This window comes from Lissotriton helveticus, chromosome 7 (assembly GCF_964261635.1).
Source record: "Lissotriton helveticus chromosome 7, aLisHel1.1, whole genome shotgun sequence".
In the NCBI taxonomy this organism is placed as follows: domain Eukaryota; kingdom Metazoa; phylum Chordata; class Amphibia; order Caudata; family Salamandridae; genus Lissotriton; species Lissotriton helveticus.
In genome coordinates this window covers 544,075,005-544,087,383 of record NC_136068.1, presented here as the reverse complement: position 1 = coordinate 544,087,383, position 12,379 = coordinate 544,075,005, and the positions used below count along the sequence as shown (strand labels likewise).

Sequence of the window (12,379 nt, the reverse complement as noted above, 5' to 3'; positions counted from 1 at the left end):
CCCTCACTCGCTGGCAAGTGTCACTCATCGAACCTAATTAAATGTACACATTACTTTCAGAGAAGCACAACGCGCCATCATTCAGCCTGTAGTGTAAGTAAAGTTTCAAGTGCTGAGCTCTCCATTGCAGTCACTAGTCTGTTTGCAGCAGTCAGTCTGCACAAAGTAGTGTCAGGTCACTCATTTAATTTACTTTTAGAGGTGCGCGTCATCATTCAGACTGTTACTGTCTATAAGTAAAATTACCACTCCTCTGCATTGACTGCAGTCACTGTCTGCCAGTCTATATCATATTTACACATTTAACAGTACGATCAGGTTACACTAGGTTAGTGCCCTATCAATGTCTGGTGCTTTGCAGCAGTGTTAAGATCTTCTTAGAATTTCTGATATGTATATGTTTCCCTCATCTTTATTACTTGATTTTTGTTCGCGAGGAAGTGTCACTCATAGTCATTGAAATTTCACTCATTTAGTCTGAAATTATGAAAATGTCACACATAGTTGTTGCCAGGACAATGGTTGCCACTCAACATACAGCTGAAAACTGCTGTGGTGTCGAAGACGGGGGTTTTCATTACAAAGGCTGGTCTGGCTTTGTCGATGGGATGGTAGTTGTCGACAGAATCTTCATCAATTGTTTTATCGTTGACAGTACACATGTAACAATCATTCTTGATGGAATTGCTGGTGACGTGCTTATTGTGGACTTTTTTTGTCTTTACTTTTTAAGGGTGTGGATGTGGGCAAATTCAAAGTGTGCTCTGGATTCTACTACTGAAACCACACCATGACCAGAAGTCTGCAACTACAAAGCAGGCCTAGACTGTCTCTAGATGGGAGTCACACAAGGCTTTGTGAAAGCATCTTTGTCTGACAACCTTTGCCTTTGTTGCACTCTTCCGCAATTATTTTCCAGAAGAGTCAGGAGTTAAAGATTCAGCATTTAAAATTCGCAGCTGACCCTCTCTGTCCTTACGAGTCTTAGTGTTACATGCCTCACTGCTGTTTATATACACCGCCCTGTGGAAAAAAATATAATGTTGTGAATGAAAAGAGATCTTGAGCAACAAGCTTCCAACATCCTCACATTTGAAAGAAAAACGTTTATTCATCAGCCTTCCAGTACAAACAGGAGCAAGCACTGCCTACAGTCTGTGTTTCAAGTGAAATAAAGGTCTTTCTAGTGAAAGAAGTTCAAAAGGTCAATTACTAGAGAAAACTGGCAGAATTTTTGATACCTGATAAGCACGCAGTAGACCATTTCAGAGTGGAAGTCTCGGCCTATCCACTAATTGCCTAAACCTCAGATAATAAAATGAAGTGGATTTGTTACTTGTAGCCAATGGATGTTTTCAATGTAATTTGCTGTACTAGAATACAGCTCTGTTAACACTGATAAGCAAGGGTTGCAGCATTGCAATGGAGAATAATTCAAGCATGTGTATCTATGAACGACCCAGTGCTGGAGAATCTTGCATAATCCACTGAAGATTATTGGTGAGGCCTATGGAGGCTGAAATCATTGGTAGTAACTATCATCATATTAGTAGTTGTCACACTGTTTATCATAATGAGGGTGTCCTTACACCCAGTGAGCTTCTTCTTCATAATATCTATGCTTGCTCTCTTCTAGTAGACTAATGAACATAATCCTCTTTCTGTCATTTGACATTCAGATGAGCAGGACTTGTGCCAACCCTGAGATGCACCCTACCCTGTCCAAAGTCTTTGTAGGCAAATGTGAAGGGATTTTATCTAGTAAGATGTCTTCGGAGGCAAAGGTTTCTTCGCAGGAACTAGGAGAAAGGAAACAGCCTTTCTTTTTGGCATTCACAACAATGGAATCATCAATTATTTAGTCATTGATGGTGGTATCGACAACAATAGCGGTTTCATCGATGGGAGGCTAAGAGCACCAGTGTTGTTGTTGGTAGATTAGTTGGCATTGTCGTTGACGGTAGATGATGTGGTCTGGCGATGGAGGATTTGACAAAAGGGTTGACACTTTTTCAAGTTGCAAGTGTTATTGATGGTGGCTCATCGGCACGTACAGTGGATAGAGTAGGGTCTGCTGACAACAGAACCTTCCAGGGTGTTATCATTGGTGGGTTCACAGTTGTTTAACTTACGATGGACATATCCGTCCTCCTTTTGGAATATTTCGAAGGAGCAGGGCTGCTCTCCAGAGGAAGATGATAGATTCCTCTTAGATGAAACCTTGAAATTATATATCTTAAGGAGATTCCTTTTGTGAGAAGGCCTGCTCACTGTCCTCCTGTTTCTGAAGCCATCCAAATTAACATCTTCCTCTCAATTCAGATACTAGATACAGTCAACATGTGGCTCATACACAAATAATTGCTTCTTCCCATATGAGGAACATGCCATAAAAAGTGCTTTCCTAGTTGACTCAACCTTTGCTTGGAAAAAAGGGCTTCTTTTAAATTACCAAGATAAAACTCCAAAGGTTAGATGTAAAAATATCTGAGGTGCAGAAAAGCTTTGGAAAACCTGGTAAAAAAAACTCTGATAGGAGGTTCTATGAGCAGACTCCTGAATGCTTTCTCTCCCACACAACATGTAGTATAATTCTGACATAGAGAAGCCCCTGGAAGAAGTGTAGTTCAGTTGAGTGCACTCTCAACTCAATGGCTGGATTTGGGGTATTTTCAAATGAGGTGGCTGTGCTACTAAACTGACATTGGTTATAATGGTTGTCAATGTAATTATTTTGTACTGCTTCTGAAGGTTACCCTGGAACTCTTGACTCAGGGAAGGGGAATGACTCAAGCACATGGATCACTGAAAGATCAGACAGTGTATATATAAAGAGCAAAAAAAGAAAGGGAGTTTTCATTTACAGAGGAGTAATAGAAATTGAACGTAGTTCGAAAGAAACAAAGAAAAACTGAGGAAAAAAACAGTTGTCAACATGTAGCAAAGGTTTTGGAGCTATAAGACTGAATAGATGTATATGCTTCCTGTGCCTCTGTTATCTAGTGCTTGGGTGGAAAAGTGCATTTTAACCTTTTCATTGTGGTCATAGAACTTAGGCTGGAGGACACATAAAAATGAGATCATCCTGAAAGGTTATTTATAAACTAGTTGAATGCTCTCAAGTCACTCCCTAATTTTCTTTCGAATTAGAAAAAAACTTTTGTAAAACCCTAGATCTTCATTTTCCAGCATCTGCTCTATGGCTGCTTTTCATGAATGCATGATTAACTCTTATTGTAGCACCTCCATGTATGGATGGCACTCCCCTGTTGGAGGTGTTGCTGGAGGCTTTGCCATATATTCTATCGAGTGTCAATTCTTTGCTATGTCTGGCAACCTGTGATCTATTGTAATCTTCACCAGGCTGAAAGATGTGCCCGTACCTTCCCCCCATTGACATGGAAATTGTGGGGTGCAGGCTGTGCAGAAAGTCAGGTACATCTGCTCCCATCCTGACCCTTGATTATTCCATGAGCCTCTCTGCTTGTGCTGTTGTCTTCCTTCTGACTGTTGTCTCCCAATATATGCACACCACATTGATTCTGTGGATAGAATCCCTGTCTCTAGAAACAAAAATCTGTGGTAGATCGAAGCTGGAAAGACCCTTTCTAACCATGCTGTTGCCTTCTATTCTAAATAACCCTTGCCATTTTTATAGTTCCCCTAATGATGTTGCTGTGTCCGTGTCCGCCTTTAGGGCCTGTATAGCACCACTGATGTGTTTGTCAAATAAATACACCCCACTGAATGGCATGTCTGATACATTCAACTGGACTCCCAGTTGAAAGGTAGGGTATGCAGCCAGCTACATCCCAAGATGGCTTCAGCTGCCATTTGACATAAACCAGTGTTCGAAGCATCCAGCAATGCATCAATGAGGGCATCAATGCTGCTTCCACCCCCCATTTGGGAGAGAAGTTGCGGCTGGGGTGGCACTATGTCCCCTAGCAGCCCTGTAACGCTAAGCCCAGCCTAGGGTCAAAGGGATTTGTGACACTGCGCTATCAAGCGGTACTTCGAGGGCGCAGCGCGGAAGCGCATTTGGGAGAGCAGTCGCTGCTGGGGTGGGACTACATCCCCCAGCGCCTAGCAACACTAAGCTCAGTGCAGGGTCAAAGGGCTTTGTGACATCGCGCTATAAAGCGCTACTTTTAGGCCACAGCATGGGACGTGCCCAAGCGAAGACGGGCCAAGTCATCGACTGGAAGAGGCTGGGCCATCCCTGTTGGTCACAGGACTGAACATGGTGAGTTTTCAATAGTCGGTGTATTGTACTTTGTGACTCTGATTCTTACGCTTATTACAAAAAGGTAATCTTTGCTTGGCCTCAATTAGGTCAAACATGGGCAATAGGGTATTTTTAGGATGGGTTTTGGGTGGCAAGGGAATTTTTTGTGTGGGTATGGGTTTTGGGTGGCAAGGGAATTTTTAGGGTGGGTATGGGTTTTTGGGTGGCAATGGTATTTTTAGGGTTTTGAGTGAAATATATGAATATATTTATTACATACACCCAGAGATGTGGCGTCTGACTTGAAGAAGGGGTTATACATATACAAGGGCATTCAGGTTTATGAGATAGCTGAGATGGAGTAGGGAATTGGCACAGGGGATCATATTCCCAGTGGTGGGCGGGACACCCTACTGACTCTAGATGAGAGGTACAGGGAGAGGGGTTCCGCATGGTATAAGCCCTACTCAGCTCTCCCGCAGCAGCTCTCTTGTAGCAGCCCAGCCACTACCACTTGACAGGATCGGTGCAAGTTCACGGGTGCAGGACCCATATTAATTTCCACACAAACAGAATCCAACATTCATGGATTGCGGAAAAGACTCGCGTGCCACAACTCCAATTCCAAAAGGTTTATTCGGCTATGCCTTTCTTTCCCTTGGGGTCTTTATCAAGGCCTAGTTACAATTGCACTGTGAGCCATCAACTTAAGAAAGAGGGGTTGTCACGTAAATGCATAAACATAAAGAAAATACTTGTAACACGAAAAAATGGCAATTAATTCACATCACATAATGTGATTACAAATTGTGATTCTAGATTTCTTTAGAATTTATAATTAACAAATTGAAAAATAAAGCATTCAATTATAATTAACAAATCATTAAAAATAAAGCATTAATATACAAAAAAGTATAAATGTACAAAAAATGTTAAGTGCATAACATTACTTTTTCGTTTGCTTTCAGCTACATTCACTTCTGTCTAATTCACTACATCACATTTCACCAAAAAGGTTCTGTATCCCATTAACAGAACAAACAAGAAATCATAAAAATGGGAGGGACTTGGAGAAGTGAAATGGTTATGCATCTGTTTTCCTGGTTCTGACTCACATAAATCTTTGTTGTTGGTTAATATGTGTAGGACTAAGGGAACCCCCGATTTTGAAAATTTCTAAAGGAAATGCTTAAGGTTTTACAGCTTTAATTCCATCAAGTTGGCTTCAAGTGTTCAGCACGTTTGCCATAAACACGGAATGTTAGCTTTCTAGTTGTTCATTAGAACACTATAGGAAGTGTTAGAGATGTGCGCAACAAGATGGGGCTCTGTATCACATCCTATGGCTTTCCCACATCATACCACTTACTAGATAAACATTTGGCGCATGCTCCACAATACCAGTCTCTTCCCCTTCATCGACTCTCAAGTTAGCCCTCTTGCACAATATATAAAATGTGGAAGAGGCAACACCCTCATGGAAGAGGTGGAAGTCCACGAATCTGACTGTAGTGAAGATAGTATTCTACGATATTGGCATTCATCTAGGGTGCTCACACACTTGGAATGTACGTCAGAACTGTTTAACCCCTTCCATGCTCATGACGAGCTCAGCTCGTCATGTAACGCGGCTTTTTGAAAAAAGCCGCACAGCGCAAAAATGACCTCAGCACGCATGCGGTTAAATTGGCCACATGTGAGAAAAGTATATATAAATAACAACTTATAAAGTTTGAGGATGTATGGGGACCGTTTACCTACTAGACTCCTGAATTGCAGTGGGGGCAGACAGACAGGAGAGGGTGCAGACAGACAGGGGTGGGGGGATGGGAGAGTTTCGGGGAATGGGGGAGGGGTTGACCGGACTCAGACTGGATGACTCGCAGTTTGGTATATTACCAGGATTTTTTTAGCTTTGTTGTGTATGTTTACAGTTAAGCCTTAGGTCTCAGCAGTGCTGACACTCTGGACCGTGCTCATATTTTGATCTGTTTTTGTGTTTCTCTTCTAAATGCCTGTAAAAGCTTTAAAGATGTGTACTGCTTATATTTCTTTATTTGTGAAAAGCTCAATAAAACTTAGGGGAAAAAGAACACTATGGGAACCTGCAGTAGGAAACTAGGGAATATTTTACTCAGAATTTAGGACTTTATTCTAACGCAGCCAAGGAAGGTAGTGTGAATTTATAGAAAATGTGCTCTCGTTTTAGCTTCTGAACCACCTTTCATAACCTCTATGAGAAAATCATAGAGAAGCCACTGTTCTCTCAGGCGCAGTTCATCAAATCGCAACAGTGGGTCAGCACTTTTCACATGGGAAAATCACCGGCAAACTCACCAGAATTGATGAATCCCCCCAAAACCTTCTAAGAAGGAGCGGAGGTCGTTTTTTTTTTTTTTTGGTACGTTTTTGGGAGATTTGTGAAACTGAGCCACAGTTTTTAGCAAAACAAAAACACTCTTCTTATGGAAACTGTAACCTAAGTATAATTACACAGTGGTCGCTGCGAGATAAATACATATATTCTACACATACAAAAAGGCCTGTGTGTCGAAACGTGTCAGTTGGAGTTACTGGATTGATTAAAAGAAGTTGTTGAGAAGAACTCCCTGAAGTGCAGCATTTTTCCATTAATGGGGAGTTGCGGTCTGACACCCAAATACTGCACCGGCAGGCGGAGCACATCTGTCTCCTGACTGCTTTTTAATAAACTAAATAAATAAATAAATATATATTTCGTGCATCATAGGAATCTTCTTTGAAGTATAAAATGGCCTGACACCAACCCAACCACCGACGGCTGCTTGAATACTGTCCAGTAATATATATTCATTCTATATCGTTAAAGTGGCTCAGGGGCGCAACTGCTGGTACAATGCCCTCTGGGAAGGGGCACTTATAAAATTCTTAAAAGGACAAGGTTATTTTTTTTCTCCCCGTTAACAATGTGAGCCTTTGAGTCGGCATTTGTACCATCATGTTATGTTCTCTGTTGAAAAGGGGTTTCTCTCCCTTTGGATGCTGCGATGCAGTTCTATAAAATTTATCTGGTGGATTATTTTGAACATTCAGGGAAAATGAGGCATATATTAGGCTTCCATTTAAAAGATATGAATATCAACTCAAGGAAAAATATATTTTATGATGCAGTTTCTAGGGAAGAAAACTTTGCAAAAATAAGTTGTGGGGTCTGAGCATGCAGTGGGAATTATTCAAGCATTTATGACTATTATGGAAGATCCTACAAAGCGGAAGGAAGTATTACTAGAGGAAGAAAAAAAAGAAGAGAGAAACAGGAGGAAAAAAAAGAAAACTGAGAACGAGGAAAGGCAAAAAGGGAGAGGAAAGGGTACAGCAGGATAGTAGTGAAACAACAATAATGTGGCCTCAAAGTGTGTACCTTGCAAAAAGAAAAGGCCTACAAGTGGTCCCTTCTGGTGCCATAGAGAGCCATTTCCCTTGCTTAGTATGCTTCAAAGGCCTAAAGTGACTTCCATCAGCCTTTTCTCAGATGGATACTATAAGTTCCTCATACTCACAAGGGGATCTTCTCTTCAGTGGTCAGGCTGAAGACCACCTTCCCCAATACTACAGCTCCAGTGTTGATTCCCGGTACCATGGCGCTCAGGGGCTTCTGCTCCAACACTACCTTCTTGCCTGTTGAAGCCTGATACTTCCCATCCCCACAGGGGCCGAGATGTGATGGCTTCATGCTACCCAGCATGCTCTGGAGCTTTTTGGCCTTGACCTTTCCCTGCATTTGAGGGAATACAGGAATTAATTTTGCTTGCCTTTTATGCAGCACACATCATTCAGGAAGCCCTGAAAGATAAATCGTGAATGTTACTACCCAAGGGAAAAATATGAAATGAAATAAAAAAAAATAATTTCCATTTCGCACAATGCATTTTAGACAAGACATTATTATTCTTGTTTGTTAGCAACTGACATGAAGTTTGCTTAGTTAGAATGAGAGGAAGAGAGATCTTCATCTGTTCTAGAGATCTAGGAATCGTAGATGCTGTTCTGTTCTGCAGTACTAACAAGTCATCGGCCATGCCCAACCTCTCAAATCCTAGTTTCTGTTCTGATAATAGCATCCATGCCGTAACCTCTTGGTCACCCCAAAGATGCAATGCAGTGCGGTGAATCCAACGAAGACTTCTCACCACAAAGTTGATGACACATAATGATGCAATATAGGTATACAAACGCGTTACCATAAAGCACTGCATTCCATGAGCACTTCCAAATCCACACCAGTGATGTGGACAACTACCACAAGCTATCACCAATACCCTATATCATCTGAATTGTGGTTTTACATGTTGTTGTATCACTCAAGACATACATAGAAACATTTAGTGAGATAGCAAACAAGAACCCACAGAAACGTAAAGCATGGTAAACAGACTGATCATAGTTAGTCCGCGCATAGTTCCTCTTGATTTACCCTTCTTTACAAAGTGCTTGTATTCAATGCCATTATCAGGCTATGTAGGACTGCGTAATTTAGCTTGATGGGAAAAGGTACACTTACCGTGAGAGAAAAATGTAATAACCGAGGAATAACATTAGAGAAGTGAAGGTTCCTTTCCAGATCACTTTGTAGCCCTTCCTTATAAGGCCCACTCTATGTGTATGAATGAAAGAGATTGCCCATGTACGCCATAACTAATTTTATCCACCTTATTTTGTCTTCATCGTCAGCCTTATGTTCCCCGTGCTTTGAGCCTGGTTAGCAGCTTGAGTTCCGAGAGTTGGAAACCATAACTGGCAAATTTCAGGGATTTTTCAGGTTGGAATTCGAGGAACCACAACTAACTCTGAATCTATTTTTTTCCAGTGAATTTCTATGTTTTTCCAAGATGAGCCTTATTCACCTGCCATATACAAAATTGGTGCTCAGAACAGCCAAATGCTTTGTGTCCCCCACAAGCAGCCAATCTCCACTGTGCACGACCTTTAGCTGTGACCAGCAGGGGTTAGATGCAGGGTCAGATGTTAAGCCAGACCTGAAGCGCTCCCTCTTCATATTATCCGTTTTTTTTCTGAACCGTAGACTTTTTTTAGGCAAAAATGTTCATTTTTTTTTAAATCACATTTTATTTTACAAAACGATGTCCATTTTTCCAAATACAAAATGGTGGCCTTGTGATCGCCATAGTAGGCTAATTTGTTTCACCCATTTTTTGCCCGTAGTGGTTAGGCACCTCTCTGAGTTCCTCTGCAGTGGAAATTGTTTTCCACAGCACGAAAAACATGACTTTTAAAATAAACTGTGATTTTCATGATGGTAGTAAGAAAATAAACGCCCTTCTTAAGCAAATCAAATTTTTCAAAAAATTGAAAAGTGATTGACAAGATTCACAATTTTCAGAATAACAATTCTAAACAGTAGAGATATACAAAAGTATTAACCGTTTATCTCCAAAAACGCTGTATGGATTTACACTATACCAACAAAAGCAAATATTTTGAGGAACGTTCTACTTCATGCCAAGTTTGAAACTGCATAAAAATTGGCATGCCAGACATTAGTGGCCTATGCTATCCGGCTACCAAATTTGTTGCAGACTGGTCCTCAAAGGCCAAATTTATAGGCAAATCAACAAAGCACTGGCAAAACCAATAGGTCTGACATTGGCCGGCAATCCTTGTTTTGTCATGATTTTTGCAAAACCTTATTGTTTGGGAATATGCCTGGACTTCGTAAATCTAAATTTAAAAAAAATCATTCGTTAATGGCAAAAAAAAAATGTTGGGTCTAAAAATAAATAAATAAATAAACTACCATAGTACTCTCACTCACTGAAGGAAACTACTTTGTGTGTGGATGTCTTCTTGTGAAACGGTGGAAAGCCATAACTTGTAGTGAAGTCATTCAATGACTGAAGTGTGCTAATACATTGACCCTTAAAGCATGCTGGAGTGGATGGAAGAAAAATGTGAATGACACCAAACACAGACTAATGGGTGAAGTCTGGCTGAAACTCCTATAAGTAACTATGTTATACACATAATGGGGCCGATTATGATAGAGGATTTTCCGCCTCCTCCGGGCCGGCGGAAGCCACCGCCGGCCCGGAGGAGGCGGAAAATCCTCTGCGGAGTCACCAAAGACCCACCGCCGCATTACGATGGCTGGTGGGTCTTGGATTCTGTCCGCTGCTTTTCCGCCGCGGTCGGATTACAACCGCGGCGGAAAAGCTCTCCTTTGGCTGGCAGTGTCTATCAGACACTGCCAGCCAAATTAGGAAGCATTAGTAAACATGCTTTTCCGCGGCGGTTTTTCCGCCGTGGAAAAGCATGTGTACTTTTGCTTTTGGGGGCCCGTTGCGGGCCCCCAGGGCGTAGGCGGGTGGGGGGTGCACATGGGGGGTACCTATGGTACCCCCCAGCATTTACATGCACAAAGTGGCAGGCACCGCACGGTGCCTGCCGCTTTGTGCATGTAAATGTTACACATGCACTTTTAACATTGCGGCGGGTGCTGCCAGGGTGGCGGTCACATCCTGATTTGCATGGAGGGACCTTCGCAGTCCATGCGGACGGTCCCTCCACCTCTGGGATGGCGGACGGACGCAAGTCCGTCCGCCATCCTAATCGGCCCCTATGTTAGTAAAATCAAAAGATCTTTGCCAAAACTGACTTAAAAAAAGTAAATCAGTCTGGCAGTGGCTGCAAGCCTGTTGCAAGAAAGAAAGAAAGAAAGAAAGAAAGAAAGAAAGAAAGAGGCAGGCAAGAAAGAAAGGAAGGAAGGAGGAGAAAGAAAGAACAAATGAAGGATGGAAAGGGAAAGAAAGAACAAACGAAGGAAAGGAGAGAAAGAGAGAAGGCCAGAGATGGAAAGAAAGAAGGCAAGAGAAAGAAGGCAGGCAAAAGAAAGAAAGAAAAAGCTAAAGGAAAGAAGAGAAAAAGAAAGAGAAGGCAAAAAGGAAAGAATTGAAGGATAGAGAAGACAAGAATTAAAGGAAAGAGAAGGCAAGAAAGAAAATGAAAATAAAAGGGGGAAGAAAGAAGGAAAGAAAACGAGAAGGCAAGGACGAATGAAAGAAGGCAAGAAGAAAAGGAGGTATTGAATCTGGAGATCAAACAGAGAACCTGCTCATGTCAGATCCTGAAGACAACATGATTCTTCCCAGAGAGATGTGAGATCTGGATCTTCACAACCTATCAGAGATTCTTTCTTTTTCTGTTAACTAGCGGGCTCATCTTGAGATATACTGCAGTGGTCTTGTCTCTTCTCTGTGCTTTTGCGGAAATGATAGAGGAGGCATCGGAAGTCTGTCTACGGAGATATATGCCATCATCCAACAATTTGAATACACAAAGGGGTCAGGCCCATAGGACAGGACCCAGGTAGGGCCGTTTATAAATGCAAAAACAAGGGGGAACCTGGTATCCTAATCAATTATAACTTGATTTATGCAACAACCACACTATATTCCTTTGGTGATTGGGTTATTTATTCTAAACTTCTTGAATCCTTTGATACGGCTTTATGTTGCCTAAAAGCAGTATCAAAAGATTCAAGAAGTTTAGTTGCTTCTGGTTGTTTCAATGGAACTTTTTGCTTACATAGGATTAACAACAGTCGATTCATCGCTAAATTGATAGAGCTGCTTGGTCATTCAAAATTGTTTCAGACACTGGCAGGTATGATGATAATGCAAGTAAAGGGTACAATAAACATTAAGAAGGGTCTAGGCTAATGAGTGATTGTTTGTTTTATTTAAATTATAGATTATTCCAATGTGTTATAATTAAGAAGCCCTGATGAGAGCTCATTGAGAATCCGGGTGGCTTGAAACGCGTCGGCAATTGCAATTAAGATGGTAATATAGATATGAACACACGCAATATTCAGGAAATAATATTGACTGAATTGTAAAATGCCAAAGGAAATTTAATGGTGTCATTTTGGAGTGCATATGACACACTGGTTTTGTGTTGTATTTACGTTGATGTAGAATAATGTCAAACTAGTGTTTGTGAAAACTGTTGGTATTGTATATTGTGATAAATGTTATATAAATTGTCATGTATGTAAATATGTATATGTTACTTTATATGTGTTTCACTAGAAGGATGTGAGGTCCTTACATAACATATAAAAAAGAGTTGTTGAAAAATAGGGTGAATAAATAA

The 12,379-nt window shown here is 41.2% G+C and overlaps 1 protein-coding gene across 1 annotated transcript in view; it reads right to left on the bottom strand.

The window, feature by feature from the left end:
* Window positions 1–12,379, bottom strand: part of TTC5 (tetratricopeptide repeat domain 5) — a 221,672-nt gene that overhangs the window by 19,572 nt on the left and 189,721 nt on the right. Inside the window, exon 8 of the mRNA XM_078652608.1 lies at window positions 7,768–7,982. Within this exon, the coding sequence (XP_078508734.1) occupies window positions 7,768–7,982 (215 nt within the window). The remainder of the gene's footprint in view (window positions 1–7,767; window positions 7,983–12,379) is intronic.